The following is a 22404-nucleotide window of genomic DNA, read 5'->3' on the forward strand; positions in this document are numbered from 1 at the left end:
ATTTTTATACTCTTCCTTTATGTATTTTGCATTTACTATAATATATACAATCACTCTTCTCAGCTCCTAGTTTCTACAATGAACTCTGCTCATCTTTATACGGCATGCTGCCATCTATCGTCGCTTTCCGGAAACATTTCTTCCTTGTGTTTTTCATTGTGTCGTCGGAACTGGTACGTGACAAGCAGAATTTGAGTGAATTATAGTGGCTGGGTGACGTCATGTAGCAGTATCAGTGCTGATAGTCTTTCGAGTTTGAGTTCTTGTCTTAATTCCACTCTATGCACTGATAGGCTAATCTTGAATTTACAGTATAAAGAGTGCGATGCAAACCTAAGTGTCTCCACCGGGTATGAAATGGGAGAGAGAAAGAGAGGGTGGGGGAGAAATAGCCGTGGTAGTCTAGTCAGTAGGGTGTCTGACTGCCAAACCGGAGACCCGGATTCGATTTCTGGGGTGGATGATCTATGGTTGGAATTTTTCCGGACTTGTCTCCACATAGAGTGGCTTTGGGGCTCAGCCAGCCTCAAATCAATGAGTAGCGGGGCGGCGGGGGGGGGGGGGGGGTAAATGGGGCCGGAGCATGGTGCTGATCACATCACCTCCAAAATTCCTGAGACCCAGGATTTGTGGGGCCTTACCCTCACATAACCTCAAATTTGCGTTTGTGGCACGTTGCTATATGCACGGGGAACTTTACCTTACATAAAGAGAGAGATACTATTAGTTATTGAGAATTTTGACAATAGGGTCCTTCAGAAAACTACTGAAAACCGGAGATGACGTAGATACCATTGAAATTTTATTTTTCTAAAAAAAATCCTCTATTTGGAATTATGTGCGAGTTGCCTCGACTGTGTCACGCTGTCTCGAATGAAACGGGATTGCTAGACTACATTCCAGCGCATGACTGCTGGTAGTAACACGCGCGGATGCTGTGCGAGTGAAATCCCGAACGAAACAAGCAATAATACGCGCGTGAAGCAAATAGCGTCACAGGGATGCGTCTCGCTATAGCTTGACAAGTTTAAAAACAAGACGCTGCAAATAGTTGTTGAGCAACTTGCACCACATTTCCCCACTCCCTTGCCCGCGGCGACCGTGGTTCGCAGTGTTGCACCTTGGAGGGAGCGGAATGGTTTGAAGATTTTCAACGAAATTTGTATTTGCTCTTTCCTGGGCTGTTTTCTACCTGTCGGAGTACAGAAATTCAGCTCACCTTTCGGCAACGATTCTTTCCTTCTTCTAAAACTTGAAAAAACATCCCTTTAGATACTCCCGTGGCGGCGCTTGTGGACTCGACAACATTATACTTAAATTTATGTAACTCCTTCTGATTTCGCAAATATGTTGCAACATTGTAAACAATTTCTGTGGCCTGTCCTCTAAGGGGCTTTCCAGAGAAGATTGTGGATTTCGTTGGACCCGGCATAATTTGATTTTTGCATTTCAAAAATATGCAGCCAAGAGTAAAGAGCAAGAACATTTAAATGCTTTAAAAAAGAACACAGGCAAGTGTGTTATCAGATTGCCTTCTCGTAGTGATTGTTGTACGATAAACAAAATAACCCCCACCCTAATCGGCTTTAAAAAGACCAGGCTACTGCTCGCTGTCGCATTCAGAAAATGAAGTAATTCGCCCTGTAGTTTCTCTTCGCTATATACCTTAACGCGCGTGCGTAATACCATAGGTAATAAATACTACAGTTTACGGTCCGCGCACCGGACGCATTTTCAAAGGCCGGATTAAATGAAATGAACCACTGATATAATATGAGCTGGCACTGTCAGGCTGCACAGTAAAAATCGTTTGTCATATTTGTTTTAGCTTAATTTTGCTGAATTGGCACCACTGGTGCTCTCAAGGGCAGACCAGTACGTTGAAGAGTGGTGGAGAGGATGACGTAATAGGAAGTGCTCCGCAGCGATCTGCGCATATTGGGACTTAACTTGTCAGGTTATAACACTTTTCGAAATGTGTTAGCGATGGCGAGCCGCACACCTAGGCGGCCGCTGCGGAAGCAAAGCAAATCGCAGGTGAAGTGGCGTGGCAACATTTCATGTTTTGAAGGAGATTATCTTGAATGAATGGGCATATTAAAAATTATTTGAATTTCAGATTTATTTGAGTGTGCGCGTGCGGATGTGCAAATTGGCAGAAGCCGCTACTGCCATGGATGTTCACAGATGGCCACGAAACTGTAAGAATGCATTCTGCATGGATGTTTTAGGATCGTTACGACTGGATTGACACGCGTTCATCAACCAAATTGTTACAGGAATGAAACATGGATTTTACACAATACCCTTATCAAAAAACGACAATTGCTGGAGTGTCATCATGCTCGCAAAAGACACGCGAATACAAACAAACTGTGGCCGATATTTTCTGGGACCGTCAAGGGGTCATACTTGTTGATTTTCTGCCCAGCAGCACAAACATTAATAGTGATGTCTATTGTCTTCGTCTTCGTCTGGCTATTCATAACCTCTACAGACACAAGCCTTCACGTGGCATGGTTCTGATGCATGACAATCCACGCCCGCATAACGCTAGACATACAGAGACCTTGCTGCGGGATGAATTCCATAAGACACATTTGATCATAGACAACGGTGATGGGCTCGATGCCTTCACATCGTCTAACCTACCGCAATATCAGACGAGAGAAGGCTGACTATGTACCGCCTACATCCTCGTGCGACAAAACCATTCGCTGTTTGTGGATACGAGATCCTGTCAGCACTTGGTGCCAGGCTTGAGGTGCGATTGTGCCGTCCATATGTATTTGTGAATCCACTTCAGCTTATAACCATCCATCCTAATCGTAGCAATTAACCAAATGTGATAAAAATGCAGCGTTATATATAAACAAAATCAACTAACTAACTCTCTAGCCTTCTTCAACCCGAAGGTTTATGGCTGCAGCAACACAAGCCTTCCATCTGTTCTTATCCTGGCAAGGTCAATCCATTTTTTCACATGCTTACCAAATTTCTTTAGGTCCATCTCAACATTACTCCTCCATCTTCGTCTTGGTCTTCCTAGAGGTCTCTCGACATCAGGTTTCCCAACATGAATCCTGTAAACTCTTCTTTCCCTCTCATTCGTGACACAAAACAAACTCAATCAATATTATACGTGTTTCACTTTGGACAAAACATAAAACTATATTAAGGCATTTTTTGTCAAACGATTTAACAGGTTATAATGTGGATAATTTTAGTGTTCGTGAATGTTTCTTCAGTCCTACAAGAACTATCGACATTTTAGAATTCCAAACTTTTGGAAAGACGAAACTCAAATTGTTTTACCCTAATTTTTATTCGAACCCTTGAAGCTTGAGTTTTTGTTTTAAGTCCATTTTATGCGCAGATAGAATAATCGGGACTGGATCTACAGTTTGAAGTGGGATCCGAACCACTATGTGCTTTCACCGGGTACCGAACCTAACACACCTTCATAACAAGAGGCGACGACGTTACTGCTACAACATTGGGGAGACCACGAACCCTTCAAGCATGACACAAATATCTGCATAGTTCCGCTTCAGAATGGTGGGACACTGAATTAGGAAAAGTTGAACCTCATTTATTATTTCCAAGGGCAGGAGCGGAAGGTCATGCTCTTCAAGTCCGGTGTTTGCGAAGGACTCCAGGGACATTTTTCGGTCGTTGAGCTCCAAGGCGTTGGAGTACCGTACGTAGCACCAAATCGATCAGCCCTTATCGAATGTTATTGGCCCAGCTGCCACCAGAAAAGGAACCATTTTTCTTGTCCCTATCAGAATCTGTGGCCGCAAGAAGAGCTCGTTGTCTGCTCAACGAGGACATTAATCAACAGGAGACAACTTACCCTCACTCCCACCCCCACCCATTTCATGTGAAGCCTACGATCACATATAGGGACCAAAAAAAGCTATGAAACTTTAAATGAGCACGTATCATTTAAGCAGAAGCTATATTAGTATCATCATTATTTATTTCAGTTGCTTGAGAGACTGAGTACAACACGGAAGAACCGGTTTAGATTGCCTGCATGGGCATTTCTTTTTCAGCAATGTGCCTGCATGCAGCGGCTCTGGGGTTTGCTCATCCTCTAATAAAGGGGTACCGGGAGACAAACCTGGTGAGTAAGTGCTTCCGGAGCGTGGTGCTGATCACATCATTTCCACAAATTATTGAGATTGAGAACATGTGGGGCATATCGTCTTATATCCCTTCCCGGCATGTGCACAGATAGTTTGTAAGATTATAAAGCGCAGTGTTGCCAACCGTACGGTTCTGATTGTACATGTACGGACGTACGGTCCAGACCTTATTCCTTACGCTAAATGCACGGCTTGTCAAAATTTGCTCTTGCACTTGTATCCTTAATATTTCCATAAGCAATTCTTAAACCAATCGTACGGACCTGGAGACAAAAATACGTTCCGTTTGCCATGTGTGTTCGCATTATCCTTTTCAAAAGTTTGCAACGCTGCATTGGAAGTCGGGTAACTCCCGTCGCACATTACACAATCCCATGTCTCTCACTGTTCATTGGTGGAGCCGTCTCACGTCACTACTTGCGCAGAGACTTGTTATCGTTCGCCTGGTCTACAGTTAGCTGGTATGGGTTTTAAAAGTAGTTTGATAGTAAAATAAATATATAAATACACAAAATAGCTCGTAATTAGTCACACGTGGCATAAGAAGAAGTAAAATGAAAAGCAGATAACAAAGCATTTAAATTTTAAATAGACAACAAATTAATGAAATGTAGTCTTGAATGCAGTATTACACTATTTTGGATTAAAGTTGGAATTGCTTTGGTAAGTATACCTTGTTTAATTATAGAACTAACTAACTAACTAACTAACTACCACTAACTCTAACTAACTCTCTAGCCTTCTTAAACCCTAAGGTTAATGGTTACAGGAACACAAGCCTTCTATCTCTCCCTACCTTAGACAAGATCAGTCTAATCTTTTCCATCCTTACCAATTTTCTTTAGGTCCATCTCAACGTTATTCCTACACCTTCGTCTTGGCCTTCCCACTGGTCTCTTACCATCAGGTTTCCCCACAAGAATCCTGTAAACTCTTTTTTCCTCTCCCATTCGTACCTCAAGGCCTTCCCACCTAAGTCTGCTTGATTTAATTATTCTAATAATATCTGGACAGGAATACAAATTGTGGAATTCTACGTTATGTAACCTTCTCCATTCACCTGTCTCGTCCACATTTTTAGGTCCAAATATTTTCCTAAGGATCTTATTTTCAAATACTCTTAATTTAATTTCCTTTCTAAGTATGGGACCAAGTTTCGCATCCATATAATACTACAGGCAAAATTTCTGTTTGGTATATTTTAACGTTTAGTTTCTTAGATATTATAAGAGAAAAGTAACACGCATTTTCTGAATTAAGCATGCTTCTTCTTTCCTCTTTGATATCAATTTCATTTGTTAGTGTTACTCCTAAATACTTGAATTTGGAAACTGAATCAAACGAGGTTTCATCAATAATAATATTTTGATTATTGCGAAACACTTGTCTAAATATTTTTCGTAATTTTTGTACATGAATATAACGTATCGTAAGATATTATTTTTAATGTGCACTGAAGAAACTGTACAAATTTGAAACATGGGAAACTCAAGGGCAAATGATGTCGAACGAAAAAAGTAGAGCGTTCTTAAGGAAAGAGAACATATCGACTTGTATGATATGTGGAAGCATAGGATTTTTAATGTGAGAGCTAATTCGACGTTTTCCTGGATGATGCTTTGAGAAATGTTCATGAGATACATGCTAAAATCTGATGGCAGTTGTTTTATAATGAAGTAACAACAAATTGGACTGCCAGATGGTATTCGCTTGTGCTCCAGTCTAATAGAAAATAAACTTATGGTTAAAACCAACAAAATAAAACAAAAGGTTATTTTTGTCTGCGGTATTATATGTGTGAAACGTGGTTCCTTATACGATTGAATGAGTGAAGGAATGTATGAGTGGAGTATTTATTTAGTTATACTTCAATATATTCTCCTGGTGAATAAAAACTAAAGAGCCTTGATACAGCAGATCATATAACAATGTATATATTCGCAATACAAATTTGACAGGAAAGGAGTACATAACAAAAGTACAAGAGCAATACAAACTACATCAAAAGTATGTTAAAATATACATTGTAAATACATAATACCAAAATATATGGCCGGGTCATGTTCCATGCACGGGACTAAAGACAGTAAATTTTAAATTAATGAACGTAAAGAAATCGAATAAAGATGAAATGACATGAAAGTAATCTATTTCTCGCACAAGGAAACTTTTTGGGTAATTCAATGAGAATGTTTGAATTGGGGTTGTTAGTTTAAGTCCACTTTATGCACAGATAGGCTAATCGGCGCTCGACTTACAGTTTAAAGTGGGATCTGAAGGAATGTAGAGTCGTGGAAAGAAATACTTTCTCCATAAGACTAATGTTATTAAGGCTCTACGGGAGAAGTATTTTCGTCATGACTGAACCTTCGGTGGGAATTGAACTCAGGCGTCCTGGTTACAAGGCGACGACGTTATCACTACGCCATCGCGGGTGTCACAAGGAGAGTGTCGTCAACCAACACGTCTAAGTTGAAAATGTGAGAAAGGAGCTATTTATTAAGAGTAAATAGACTACCGAAAGAATAAACTTTTTGAGTAGAGTTCGTAAGTTGTTTACGCGTCTCCAGATTACATTGATAACTGCACCGTTCAAGGTCTTATATTTTCCTTTGTTGCCAAGCAGTGTCGCCTCTGCACCATTAGTTGACTCTTTTATTGCACTCCGAGTTTCTGAGACCATTAGAGGCGATAACGTTTGTTACCTGTGGTATGTGAGACTGACGATGTTGTCCTTCTTATTTTCTTTTCTTTGGAGGGCCAGGCCTATAATCTTTCCCTTGTATTTGATCATGTTTTCCTTCCTTACCGTTTTAGCACGCCCTCTTCATAAGTAAGGAGCTTTCGATAACACTGCACAACACGAAATTTGTCCTTTAGAAGAAAATGTGTGTTTCTAATGTATTTGGGCCTGACTTAAACGGATCTGCAATTTGTTTCCGCGTATCACGTGTTATTTAGCCAAAGAAACAAAATTGAAAGTTACATAAGAAACATATGGTACAATAGCCGAAAGTGTGTTTCTCCTGTGTTACAAAGAATGAATGCTCTAAATTGTACATTGGTATGACAAAATAAGATGCATGCAACAATGTTACATGACATACTCTCTCTCTCTGTCTGGTGCATTAGCTAAGGTTGTCCACAACGATACAGCTCGTCAACTGTAGGCAACTACTAAGGATTGAAGGACATTGTAACTTTTAGTGGTGAAATATATAACCCATACCTGGCTCAATATAAAATGTTTACCTGGGCGAGGTGGATTTTAGGCGCATCCCATAATTTTCACCTTAGTCCCCTTAATTTTCACCACAACTGGTTTTAACGAGTTAAAATAAGATCCTTCTGTTTTAAATACCTTAAGTGTCACACCCAAAGAAAGCGTTTATTAGATATGTTATTTATATAATACCTACATAATGATATGTATATAACAGTACTCTCTTGGTTAAAACAGCTACATGATTTAGCAGTATGTCATGTCGCAGTAGCTTCAATTATTTTCTGTCTACAAAAATCCAACTCTTTGTAAAACAAATATCTACGTTCATATAATCATGAATATCGTTTGGGGTCAACTCAATGGGAATGCCCCAGTTGGCGAAGCAGACAGTCGCCCAGGTCGACCTATTACATAATAGGTCAATATTAAAGGTGAAGCCATATTTTGGGGTTGGGGTAGGGGCCAACACATTATCGATATCGACAAATATTCGAGGTACGTCGTCGCCTAGTAATCAAGGGGTCCCGGGTTCAATTCCCGGTGGAGGCACATATTGGATTGGATCTCAATTTAATCTGTAGGTCCAGTCCCAATTAGCTTTACCGTGCATAAAGTGGACTCAAAACACCAACTCAATCAATCAATCAATTATTGGAGGTGATATGAGCAGCACCACGTTCCTGTTGCCTTTACTCTCCCAGATCCCCGTTGATATGAGGCTGGGTGAACCCCGGAACCGCTTTATGCGGCGACAAGGTCGGAAGAATTCCGACCTTATCTCAACCATCCCGCGAATCGAACCTGGTCTCCGTGTGTCAGCCAGAGGCCCTACCGACTAGACAATGGTGGCTCTTATCTAATTGGTCAATGTTAGGCGGCAAATTTTCTCCATTTCTCCATATGCTTGTCAGTGGGAATCAATAGTGTGTCAAACAATCTTAGATATGAATAGTTGTGTTTTGAAACTAGAATCTCAATGCTAAGGGGCAAGAGATTCGAATACTCAAAGAACGAATTATTATAATCTAATCAATTATGTGAATGAATGGACAAGTAAAAGTATTTGTTGCGTCGGCACTTTATTCCATTTTGCACCCTTCATTGTTTGCGAGAAAATATTCTCTTATCTAAAATAATGACTTTAAAATATTAAAACAAGGGGTGTAAAAAGGTCCTTGGAAAAATTAAGAGGACAAGGCTGTACAGAGATCTGAACAAGATAAACACAACACATTAAAAAGTCAGAAGAAAGCTAAAAGCTTCCTCACAGACTGTGGAAGAGAACAGCTCTTCGAAAACGTTGCAGACAAGAACATCGACACAACAAATTGTAAGAACTCGTTGATGAATGTTTAAATGTTCAGGAAGATGTTCAATAAAAACACAATTTTTGAATAGTTTCTAGAATCAGTTGGAAACACATTATACATAAAACTGCTCGAAAAGAGATAGTGTTACAAATGAGTTGAACCGGGCAATGCATGTCTGAGAAGAGAAGAGGAATGATCAGGAGTTGTATTCCTGCAATTCTTCTATCAAAAATGAAAATGATTTACTCTCCTGACTTACAATGCATTGAAAGGGCAATTGGGACTGGACCTACAATTTTAAGTGGTTAACAATCGGTTATCGAACTCGGCACCCCTTGATTACAAGAAATGAATGTTAGAACTACACCATCGGGGAAGCTGTTTAGAAACTGGCAATTACTTAGGTCAGCCATATTTTTCGTTCGATATTACAATTACGCAAGACACCACGTGTCATTTGAAGCTTCCGGTGGCCATGAAGGAATATGATGCCTTGGAGTCCAATTGAAAAGCTAATATAAAAGAGCACTTTAGTTTTATATTCTGAGCCAAGTTAATGATGATAGCAAACAAGGAATTCAGTACAAGGTAATGTTCAAGTGTTGTTTCATGGGGTCTTTAAACAATATTCCAGTCCTGAAACAATATTCTGGTAGCTCTTTAATGATATCATTAGGCCACGAATAATATTAAAGTAGCAGAATTCGACTTCTTGGTAAACAATGCTTCGGGTCTTGCTTGTAATTACAAAACTAAGACGTAGCCAACTAATATCAAGATCAATGGTCATGTCGACATATGTTCGTGTTTGCTTCTGATTGGCTCCTCCTGCATCCAGGATATCCAATACTATTTTGTTGAAGATAAACTAACTGGAGTGCGTATTCTGATTGGCTGGACGTCATCCTGTAGTTATCTAATAATATTTTGTTACACAGCAAGCTAAGCTGAGTAGTTTCGTAGTGGAGATATGAGTCTCTTTACTTCAGTGCAACCATTTGAAGGGAGCTCCCGAATTTTTGCAGGCGACTTCGAAAATTCTAAATATTTCATAGAGCGATTCGATATTCGATATATTGCCCGAGAAGGAATTATTGTGTAGCGTTCTACAGTTTGACACTTTCATGAAACACAGAGAACGCAACATATTGGGTTACGTTTTATCCTGTGTTTAGCACCTATATCTGCCTAGTACTTCTTCATCTTCAGGTATGTTATAAATATTTTACATCTTGTTTTCAAAGGATTTCAGGTAAAACCGTTGCTTAAGTTCACCGTTTTATTTGCATGATCTGAGTTCATTTTGTTAGTGTGCTTGTATGTACTTATGCGAGAAAAAATGTTTACAAGATCTATCAATATGAGGGTTCTGCCTTGGTTTCCATCGAGTAGGAAGCGTAGTATTTTGTACTCCTAGTGCTTATGGTTTAATGGAAAGATCATCGAGAACACTGTAAACTAAATATACAATAACGACGATAAAGGTTTCAACGACCTCCAAAGAGTTATAATTGCATTCCCCCTCGCAGATACAAATGACAGGATATTAACATCCACATCCAAAAATATTCTCTACCTTGACTTCCCGCTGACTTCTTGTTGTCGATTTGCATATACGAGGGAATTAATGGTAAAGATATGAACTTTTCATAAATAGCTGGACGACAAGGTTGGGAATATTGTCTCTATCTTTAACTGTAATGTCCAGCCAGGAATGTGTTTTGGTAGATCGCATGCGGCTAAATACTGTACAATGGAGAGTCAAACAAAAGGCTTAATTTGTTTTTGTTTCTTACGAGATTTCTGTATGTAGGGTTTCAGAAGTTTGCTGCATTTTAGAGCAGCCGTATTGCTGATGTACATATAGTTTCAAGTTTGAGGTCCACGTGCAGTCACTTATGAGTAGACCTTGGATTTTTTGTTTTTAACTTATTTTTTTCTCGTACACAAGAAATAACAAGATACGTCAGGATTTCGTTAAAAAACACAACAGCTGATGAAGTTTTACACTGCATAATAAAACCTATTTTGTTGATAGAAAATATTTTAGGTTTATATATCTAAGCCAAGCCATTTTAAAGGTTTTTATATATTTTTAAAGGTATTATAGAATATTTATATCACATAGAAGTATTGGCTTTGTTTTGTGACGAAACAAATCAATGACGAACGTGTTTCAAACGTACTCTCTTTCGATTTTCCTTTCTCCAAGTCCATGGTGTTTTTTAAAGCTCTAAACAAAGCAAGATGTCTGGTGCCACTGTTACCTGTACAGTCCAAAGTGCAAACTTCTGATGCGCGTGGTCTTGTTCACTTAGGCGTCACTTCGGTGCATCGCGGCATTCGGGACTTGCGAAGGAAATTTTCAGCACTCACATTTGCACTACTGACATGTTTCTGGTGAAAGATCGTTTTCAGAATGCAAAATGATCCTCACAGACAAAATTGCGGAGTTTGACTATGGATTACATGAAAGGAGATTGTTGCCAAACTATAAGGCGTAGATTGGATTTTAATAACAAATTTCTAATGGTAAGTTCTGCCTTCGACGTAGGTTTAGGCAACACATATAACATTATGAGTACTTCAGATATAGGTCCGATTTTCATTGCCGGTGACTGTACCTAATCAGTATTTTTCAGAAATTTTGAACAATTTTAAGTTCCTTACTTCAGGATTTTTTTAACCTAACTTAAGATTTTTGGGACCTATTTTAGGATTTTTAGAACCTATTTTATTGTTTTTAGAACCTATTTTAGGATTTTAGAGCCTATTTTAGAAACCTAAAAGCACAGATTTTAGAACCTAAATATCCGAGGTCTACTTATGAGCCACTGTGAAGGCGTTTTCATTCATCTACATGCTAGCTGAGTCCATTTCTTCTCCATTAGTAACCTTGCTGCTAGTGTGGTATCATGTACAGAGATATTGAATTATCACATACCTACAAAGTTCTGTAAGTTTTAGACTGACAGAGGGTACGTAGCCACTCTTCTTTACTGGTGAAAGTGTGTAGAGGAGGCGTCATCTTTAAAATGACAAAAATGACATTTTGAAGGTCACTTGACCAGTGTTGAAACTTGATACAGTTGATATCTTATGTAAATTTGAGCTGTATACAGTCTATTCTGTATTTTTTGTTGGACCTTTAAATTTTTCATTTCACTCATGAAATATTTGCAATATATTATTCTCTTTTGTATTTATTATAGCTGTTTCGTACATTTTTTGAAGAATTGATTACATAAGTACACAGACATGTAATTGTACCGTATTCCCAAGTTCCATATTTCCATTCGGACGCTTTGGTGCAAGGGGTTCCCTCTAAAATCTACCAGTTTCACTGCATGACTAACGAACCAAAGTACGCATTTCGGTGTTAGACGCAGAACTTCTTAAATGTTCCTTAGCACATTGCAGTTTTCCTAGGAGCAGAGTCATCCAGGAATCAGGCTTAACTAAACGGTTAACGCTCATTTCATTGATGTAAACGATCCCTGGTTCTACTCCAGGGGGTGATAAAATTTGGATGCAAAAAAGTAAAAAAAAAAAAAAGTATAGTGCTCCCCTGTGCTTTGCACCACGCCATGAAGGCGTATAGGGGGTGTTAAAATATGGCCCTGCACTTTCTTGATCACGGCCGAAGGTGGTGTGATTAGCACCACGCCCCCGGCCGGTATAACCGCCTCCCCGATTTTCCTCCAGGATGTGATAGAAACAATATCTGTGAGCCTTGAAAGACTTATATTAGAGCATTAGCGATGGATGTCGAATCACTGACTACGTTTCACTGAATGAAAATCTGCTCAGAAAAAACGTGATCTTTGGTAGACTTTTGTTCAGTGTACCAAAGAATACATACTTTCCTGAATTTTATATTTTTTTAAGAAAACAATACTTTTAAGTCGTAGCTAAAACATTCATAACACATCGCAAATAAGAAACTGGTTTGTATAGATAACATAACATAAAACATAACCCTACAGCTCTACAGCACCATGGCGGGCCTTGGCTTACCTACCGACTGCTGGTCTCCCTCCCACACTGTTCCGCCGTCACCTGTTATAGCGTGGAGGTCTCAGACCAGTGTTGGGGTGACGGGTGATCAGCCCGACGAACCCCCAGCCGTTATTGTAGGTCTTCTTGACCAGGTTACGCTCACTCACTCGGAGCTTCCCAATTTCCTCACGATGGTGGGTTGCCACCGGCCCTATACGTAGGCCGAATAAATTCCGACCAGAGCCGGATTCGAACCTACGCCGTCCCGCAGCGAACGATCTCAAGACGAGTGAACGCCTTAACCCGCTCGACTACGGAGGAGGACGGAGGGTTTGTATAGATGTGATGCAAAAATTTATGAGCTTAGGATACGTCAATCTGAAATTGTATCTGCCCAATTTTCGAGCAATATAATAAATAGGACAATCACAGAATCTACAGAAATAATGACTACTTGTAGAATACACGACTTTCCTCCGCAGATATAACTGGATACTCAACTCAATCACAGGGGCCTCCCCTATGGCGCAGTGGTATCGTTATTTCCTTGTAATCAAGGGGTCTCGGGTTCGATACCCGGTGGAGGCACAAGTGGTTCGGGTCCCACTTTAAACTGTAGGTCCAGTCCCGATTACCCTTACTGTGCATAAAGTGGACTTAAAACAATAACTCAAACCCAAACATCTGATTTTGCGTCACCCGCTGTTTGAGCTGACACTGATGGTTGGTACATTTTCCAAGATTGCCTCATGGAGTTGTATCTAAGAGCGAATGATAGGAAACGAGGAGAGTGTGGGGTTTTACTTTCATCAGAATTTCTTTACAAAAATGTGTGTATACATATCTTCCAAGGTATACGTTGACATATTTGGCGTGTCATAAGCAGAATGTTTACATCAATAAAATTTATGTCATCCTTAAGATATTATAAGTGCAGAGAACATGTGAGGTTTTTGAAAACTGGACAATCCTAATGTACGTTAGTTAATGAAATCGTTTTCCGCTTAGCTCATGTAGAATCTAACTGTAATTTGTTACTTAATTACCATATAAAATAATACACAATTATTCTTCCGTGACACAGTCACTTATAAAAAATAAAAATATGAAATTACTTTCACTTTATTTCTCTGTATATATTGCCAAATATTATTCAAGGCAAGAGGTTGCTCCGTGTGTTGAAACACTTCAGGATCAATGCTGGAAAGGCAAGTGACACCTTACTTAAGTATAAGTATACTTACACAAGTATAAGAAGAACAAGAAGCAAGCTCAAGAAATATTTAAATGGAGGTGATTTTACGATTATATAAAAATCATATTCCTGTTCCGCACCTGCACTCCAGAAGGTTTCTTTTCACCGGGTCGTCTGTTGTCTGCAGGAAGACTCTGCCAGCCAGAACTCTCCGTTCTTCTTGCGATGGGCATTTCAACACTTGGTTGTCAGGCTGCGGCGGGAGAAGGGGGGAGGGAGGAGGGAGGGAGGCAACTGACATGCAAGGAGAAGCTATTGCAGATGGAAACAGGAAAATGAATCTATCTTGAAAGGGCTTGGATATATTTTATTTACCTTTAGAAGAAATCACATACAACACAGTCATCCGTCGCATGCTTAAAATATCTGTTTAGCAACAACAACAGACTGGACAAGAAAAAACATTCAATACATGGAACTATCACAGTACAGATATTCGGTTTATAAATTTCTCTAGAGATCATATAGTTACGCCGCCGATTACGCTTATGTGGGTGTCTAATCGAGCCCTCTGAATTCTATCCGATGATTTGTAGTAATATAGAGCTCAAGCGGAGCCTTCCAGTTCAAGTAGGGGAATATTTTAGGTCAGGATGTTGTACTATTTATATTAACATTGTTACATCAATCCATTCCCTGTCCACTGGTAATTTTTTAACTGCAACATCCAAACTTTCCATATTACTCAATAATGTATTAAAATCTTCTCGAAATATTTTAAAATGTGAAGAAATTTCGAATTAGTTTGCTATTTTGATATTTATATTTTCCTTTTTCCAGCGTATTGCTTCAAATTGAAGATGAAGAAATTGCTGCTGATGATAATGTTTCAGTGGTTCATTGTCAATTCGTTGAATGTCAATATATCACCAATATCGACGACAAAACTTCACGAAAATACTGTTCACCTTGTAGAAGAGGTTTTGAGGAAATATTTCCACTCAGCTGAAACATTAGTTGTTTTTTATGACAAAGAATCCAAACTGCTTGCTGATTTAATTAGCAAGGAATATACAAGGCCATTAACTATAATTACAACTAGGTTCTTAACAAACTGGTGGCCACACTGGGACTTTGAATGGTTTTCAGGGAGGAGAGAGATCTGCTACCTCTTTCTTCTAAGGAATATTTCCACAATGATGTATCCGATAAAGTACAACTGGCAGTTTAAGGTATGGAGACGGAATGCAAAATATTTCATCCTTCTGACTGGAGGCAATACATTAGAATCGATTAATGATTTGATCCTGGTGGCACAGAGGAATCTTATGATGAACATTGTAATTGCTTCTCCAGCAGAGAGGGAAGCTGGTGCAGATGACCCTCTTGTCCTGTACTCTTACTTCCCTTTCACCGAGTCCCACTGCAGATCGGCTGAGGGAACAGAAGTTGTGGATATATGGGAGAATGAGAGATTTCTTACAGGAAAATATTTGTATCCAGACAAGGTCGATAACGTGCACAAGTGCCCAATTAAGCTAACGGCTAATTATTATGAGCTATACTTTACACCGGACAATCCTGCAAACAGAAATTCCACATATTCGGGTTTATACGGTGGCTTCGTTACAACCGCAATGGAAAAAATGAACTTTACTTTGAAAACAAACAACATATATAATGAACCTCTAACATTGGGATTTGTGTTTCCAAATAGAACTGTCACAGGAGACTATGCAGAAATGCAAAATGGAGTCGTTGATGGAACCATAAAGTTTATTGGGAGTTCTCATTACGGCAACTTATGGTATGAAGAGTTGCCGATTCAACAGTTCATGGAATTTACATGGGTAGTTCCAACACCTCGAGTCTATCCTCAATGGATGAATCTGTATTTTCCATTCCAACCACCTCTATGGACCCTCACTCTTCTGGCTTCACTGAGTCTTTTCATCTGCATGAGAGCGGCCACATCCCTGTTGCGTCGGTGGGGAAGGATCTCATATCTATTCCCTCTGCTTTCAGGTCTCTCGGCTTCCATAGATGGTTCTGTCCACACGCCTCCTCCTCCTGTAAGTCCACTGAGATTCATATTTGTACTTTGGATTCTTTCTACTATGATACTATCTACTATTTACGAATCGTCTTTGTTTGGCTTCATTACGAGTCCTAAACGTACGCCTTACATAAACACCATAGAAGATGTTCTGAGTATGGGGTTATCGGTTGGGGGTGATGGAGCATCTAAAAGTACTATAGGAATGCTCAACGAGTCAATGTACAGGGAGATCTACGCAAACTGGGTTCTGGAAAATGACAATTTGAAGAACTACATGAGAGTTGCGAATGAAGGAGACTTTGCCTTTCTTACGTCTAACATGTTTCCAGAGGTTCTTGCGTATCGTCATCTGTTGTTCGATTCCTACGGGCGACCATTATTCCATATAACAGATAGCAGAGTGCTTGGTGTCCCCCTAGTGTTTCTCTTGCAAAGAAGCTCTCCCTTTCGGAACAACCTTCAGCGCATAATCACCTCCTGCGTTGAAGCGGGTCTACCTCCAAAGTGGAAGAAGGATGCTGCAGAAAGGATGATCCTTGATGCTCTGAAACGAATGAAGTTCCAGGACAAGCCAGAAGTCATTGTGATTTCTCTGGAGAATCTAATGGGAGCCTTCGCCCTGCTTATATTTGGTCTAATTATCAGTGCAGCAGTGTTTGTATTGGAGAAAACACACAGGCATATCATAAATTGTGCGAATTTGTTTTGGTTATGTTATTTGAGGTCAAGGAAATGGAAAAGAAATCGGCGTAGAAGAAGATGAATGGAGGAATTTAATTTTCGTGTGCAGTGTTGTATTTTCAAAATTTGTCCTTTTGTTGAGTTGAGTTGGTTTTAAGCACAGTTTATGCACAATTTTATGCACATTTAGGCTAACCGGAATTGCACCTACAATTTGAAATTGTTTCAAATGTTAGATTGGCTAATCGGGAATGGACCATCAGTTGCTAGTTGGATTCGAACCAATATGTACTTCAAGCGGGAATTTAAACTAGGGACTCTTTACCACGACGTTATCACTAACCGTCAGGGAAGACCGTGAACATGTTGATTGTTATCTACCTTATAAATAATATAATAGGTTACAAGTTGGCAAAAGTTATGCTTTATAATTTGGAATCATATCATCATATATATCATATCTCATTTTGGAGATGGTGAACATCGTTTTGCACATGTGACTTATAGTTCGACAGATGTCACGAGCTGGACTCTATCTACGCATGGACGACGAGTTCAAATATTATGTCCCTCCAGCCGCAGTCTACATTTCGCAAAGAAAAGGGCACAGAGGTTTAATCTGAGTAAGCAAGCGATCTAATCGAATGTTGTGGTGGGAACAAAAAAACTTTAAAGACGCCATTGTGTGAATGGAAAGTGCGTGCAGGTCCAGTCCAGACAATATGCAAATGGTCAAGAATCTTTGCGTTGGAATGCTGCGGATCAATTAGTTTGTAAATTAGTGTCGCACAAGTAATTAGTAGCACAATATGCTATAGTTGTATCTACATTTGCGGTGGCCGATCCTAGTGCTGGCAAGGGAAGTGGGGAGAGGGGATTAGACCCATCCAGCACGATAAGAAACGGAGCAGCCTCTAGAATGAGGTGCACGTAGTACATTTTCACGCCTCGTCGTAACTCTCAACGCCACCGCTGTTGTTTGGATGATCTGCGGTGTAATCCACGCTCACCACTTCCCTTACCTGCAAGAGGACCGGCCACCATAAGAGTAGAAAAGACCTATAGTTGTAAACTACATTTAGAAAAGACCAGTATTTCCGAATGAATTCTGTTTACTTTGACACGCCGTGATAAACGAGTTATCAATATTTGTGTTAAGTGATGAATGTGGCTAGTTTCTCAAAAGCTATAATCCTTAAAGTGTCCTCTACAGTCAACAATGGGCATGGTGGTTTGGTTGTGAGCAGTTATATCAGTGTGCTCGGCTAATGAGATGAAGTGTTTATTTCACAGTACTATATCGTACTATTGGAGTATGTGATATAATGTTATAGACACTATTTCATTGTAACAATTGTATCCTCCTATATGAAATAAATAGTGAAATTTACTCTACAACTTACGCAACCTTTTACATTGTACTTTCTACTAATTTGTGCAAAAAAGTATTTGATCAAAATTTATAATGGCTACGCACATAGAATGGGAAGACAAGCTAAAATTGCCATCTGGAAAATAAATCGAAAGAGGATTCTTAAATAGAGTGAACAATACGAAAGTGGAATATCCAACTCCTATCTTATTATTACTTTTCACTACACGCCTTAGTAAATTTCGATGCATGCAATCAATATTTTTGTGGCTTAATGCGAAAACATTCCCGTGTAAGACCACTTTAATTTTTCTTCCAAGTAGCAGCAGGAATATTTGATTGAAGAATGATCATTACAAAACATAGACTCTCCTTCTTCTATTGCTTCTCTATCATAATTTCATTATTTACCCCTGTACATATAGTAAAATTGCTGTAGGCTCCATATTTAACTGAACGAAGAGCAGACGACAAACCAGCAACGAAGGAATGACGTATCCACATGGCTGATCATGTTTTGAGTGCACCGCTGCCGTTGCAGCTTTGGAAGTCTCGTTTAAAATCGAACACATATAAGGGCGAGGAAGTTGCAGGGATTATTTTTCTTTTGTGCAGATTTTAAAGTCGTTTTAAAGAATGATGGGAATGTCCATTCGACGAGCAAAGTAAGAGACACTGCGGCATATTTGAACAGTGTATTGTTTTTTTCATGGACACAATTGTTCTATTACTTTATAAGAGGAAAATAATGCAAAAATCAAAACAATGTCTTGTTTTCATAACGAAATGTTTAACTTTATATCCGTACTAATATTTTACATGACCTTCAAGTTCATTGTTGGTTAAGGACGAATTTAAGTTTGTGTTCAGGGGGTTCAGACCCCCCAGAAAGACTTAAAAGTACTAGAATAATATATTGAAAATCAGCGTGCGGTTATTATATCCATAAATACCAAATATATGGCATAATGAGTATTAATGGCAAAATTAACAAATTACCAAATGTTAATTTCATTTTAGATCGACCTCACATGCCATTTTGCATATCGTGAAACAATGCCGCGCATAACAATAGAGAAGGGGAGAAAGCGAATGGGTGGAGCAAATGTGTGCGCGGTGCTGATATCGACTGGTATCTTCAGCCGTCTTTCTCTCTCCATTCAATCCTTTCCGTACCACGCGTTCATTGGTCGAGTCACTACTTGCGCAGAGGACTTGTTTTCGTTCACTTGCTCCACAGACACCTGGCACAGAGTATGCGCAGGAAAATCGTACACAATTAGACGACAAGCACACTGGAATTTTCCTTGTACTTCAGATGGGCCTATATATTGGCATACTACACTCTGACAAACAACACCCTGCAAACGCTACGTAACACCTTGTTTTCCTGTTTATTTTCTACAATATGATGAAAAGCAAGAATTACCTGTTGCGTCCGTATGAATCGTTTACAAAATTCACAAGTGGTTAATTTGACAAGTGCTAAATCAATAACATTCAATTACCACAAGAGGGAACTTTTTTTAAAAAAAAGGATTTTCCTGAACATTCTGTGTGTGTGCTAGACAACAAATAATTTTAATTTGTATTCAAGCAAACGCGACAGATCATTTTGTACAGGAAATCACAATGAACAAGGGTTATGGAGGATTGAAATGCAAACAAAACCGCGCAGGATAAAAAAAGTTGTTTGCTCTAAATAATGCAAGAGCATAAATGGCGAGGTGTGACATTCTCTCTCGGTGCTAAACATTTCCACCACAATGGGGAGATATGGTATTTCTCTTTGAGCCTGCATTTACCTATCTACATTTCGCTGTTGCTTCGCACGAACATGCTCTTTGGGTATTTATCGGACAAAGCCTTAGAAATTAGCATTTAAACATGTCTATATGTGTCTGTCATTATGTTGATTCAGAAATGCAGGCTTCAATTACAGGCAATTGAGATAACACTCGTTAAACCATGAGTGTAATCTTGTGTAGGTAGGTACATTGTGTATTCTGGAAAATAGCCTCTTAACACTTTTAGATTACTGACCACGAAAGGTTCCTTTAAAATATATTAGGAGTTTAGAACTATAGACTTATAGAACTCAATTGAAGCATTAATTATATTAATACAACATTAATTATCTGCATTTATTAGTATGTTGTTGTCTTTTTTATTCAACAACCGATACGTTCTTATCAATTATTCAGGAATTAATATCTATAAAGATGAAACTTGGAGAACTGAAATTAACCGTACACACACATAAGCACAAGCTATTCTTCAAATGCGGTTTTAATCTTATTTGCATATTTCAAGATATTGAGGGGAGAAATTTCAAGATTACAGTAAGCTTTAATAATATTATTAAGTAGACCATGATATTAAGGCTGCGCCAATACCGATACCAGTGATATCGGTATCGGAGAGTATCGGGAGAATTTTCTTGGCTGATACCATCCGATACCAATGATCTTGACCAAGACCCAAGAGAAACACCTCATTTGTCAAGATTTGTCACTCTTCCTTGTAACTTGGGGGTCCAACACAGAAAGTTCCATGTAGAGTTTAGAGATTGCTTTACTCTCCTGGGATGCAGATGACAAAATGAAAGGCAGGACTAAGGTAGCGGCGGCGCCTGAATTAATGATCAAGGGGTTGCTGAGAGGGTGCGGAATGAAATTTAGGGGGTGCGATGTCGAAAATATAGAAAACATCAAACATGCATGGAAGGCACCGGTACAATTTTTCTCCAGGTGGTGGGATTTCATATTTTCCAGGAACTTATACTTTACCTTTATTATTTTTGTTGTTAAACAAATCATAAAATTGAAATTTAATTTAATATATTTTGGCGTTGAGGTGAAGTTGAGGCTTGAGTCTACAATTTAAATAGAAACTGGATTAACCTTACATGCTTTCCATAAACATTTGTCACTTTCTTGATAAACAGCTCTTTGTCTTTTTGTACTTTTTCACGATTTACAGATATCAGAGACTGCTGTTGAGTGTTCAAGTCGTGTGCGTTGGGTAAGAAAGGAACTCTCCATGCAACCTGAAGTTTATACTACTTGCAAATGAAATAACACGTACAAAATAACGAAATCATGTAGTCAGTGTCATGTAATTATCAGAAGTGTGCATTAACAACAAGAACAACGAAAAAACAACCAGCTCGAAACAACTCGCGTTAAAAAAAATTTCCAGGACACAACCCGATGATATACTGAAAACAACTAATTTTTTTTGTTGCAGTGCGATTTTGAGAATAGAGGAAGAACAAGTAGGCAGAAAATAAAACTATTTTTTTTTATCAACAATTCTTAAGAAAACTGAAAACATGAAGCAACTCGCACTGAGCTGTAGGCAATTATCGAACACCTCACCGGAATAAACTAGAATGCAAACAATTCTTTATAACAATGGTGATGAAAGAAAGACAACAGCCGATGATATTGGTATAAATTGCCGCCACTACAGGAAAGTAAATGAGGTTTGTCTTTCAGGACCAATTGAATACCTATTGAATACAATAAACTGCAATACCTAACATTCTACTCTCAAAGTGACGACAATGTTTTAATATCATGACGTAATATAATATTTCATTATGTTGAAAATAAGTTTTGAAAAGGGGGCGAGGTAGAAAATTAAGGGATGTGCAAACACCACTCCGCGCCTTCCCCCCTGTAGCCGCCCATTAACTAAGGTGCAAACGGGACATTGAAGGCATGTAACTGCCTAGTGGTCAACGCTATGTGGAAATAAAAGACACTATTCATTGCCAACTCTTGCTCGCAAATTCGTAGCGCAAGAACGTGGACGTTTTCAAAACCAGCATTATTATCATGTTGGGCTGATTCCGGAGCTCTTGGGATAAGGATGCATGTCGCTGTGGGGAAGAAGGGTTGTGGATTCCTTCTCTTCTGTGCAAGTCTTTCGTGTCACTGCATACCGACACAGCAGCGACCTGTGTTTATAGCAAACGACAGAGAATAATAGACAGCAGGGCGAAAAGAGATCCGGTCAAATCACCATTAAATATTTGCAAGTATTTTCAGGCCAAGGCCCTTCATGGGCTGTTACGCACAGGTTTTCTTTCCCCTCCCTCTCCAGGTTAACCAAGAGAATAATGTTGTTTACATGAAATTGAAGCAACGACACTTCCACCGATTTTTTGGTGTAACTGCTGCAGCACTTTCAAAAGGCTTGCAACATTTCAAAATCTCTTTCTTCTTCTTTTTTGCATCCCCTGGGCCTTCACATAAAATGTCACAAGACTTTTTAAAGTGCTATAATGCTTCATGAGAATAATTTGGGAGTTGTTTATTTATCTTTTCCTTTAAAATGTGATAACAGTTCTTTTGAAATAACCAGTTGTAGACGCACCTAATTAAAGCTGTCCAGTTTCGAATTC

At 39.1% G+C, this 22404-nt stretch overlaps 1 protein-coding gene across 1 annotated transcript; it reads left to right on the forward strand.

The window, feature by feature from the left end:
• The first annotated feature begins 15077 nt into the window (after window positions 1-15077).
• On the forward strand, window positions 15078-16703 carry LOC146003427 (uncharacterized). Its single transcript, XM_083141711.1, has one exon. The coding sequence runs from the start codon at window positions 15078-15080 to the stop codon at window positions 16701-16703; it is 1626 nt and encodes a 541-aa protein (XP_082997837.1).
• The last annotated feature ends 5701 nt before the right edge of the window (window positions 16704-22404 follow it).

The sequence above is a fragment of the Lepisma saccharinum genome, chromosome 20 (assembly GCF_977018435.1).
Source record: "Lepisma saccharinum chromosome 20, izLepSacc3.1, whole genome shotgun sequence".
Classification (NCBI taxonomy): Eukaryota; Metazoa; Arthropoda; class Insecta; order Zygentoma; family Lepismatidae; genus Lepisma; species Lepisma saccharinum.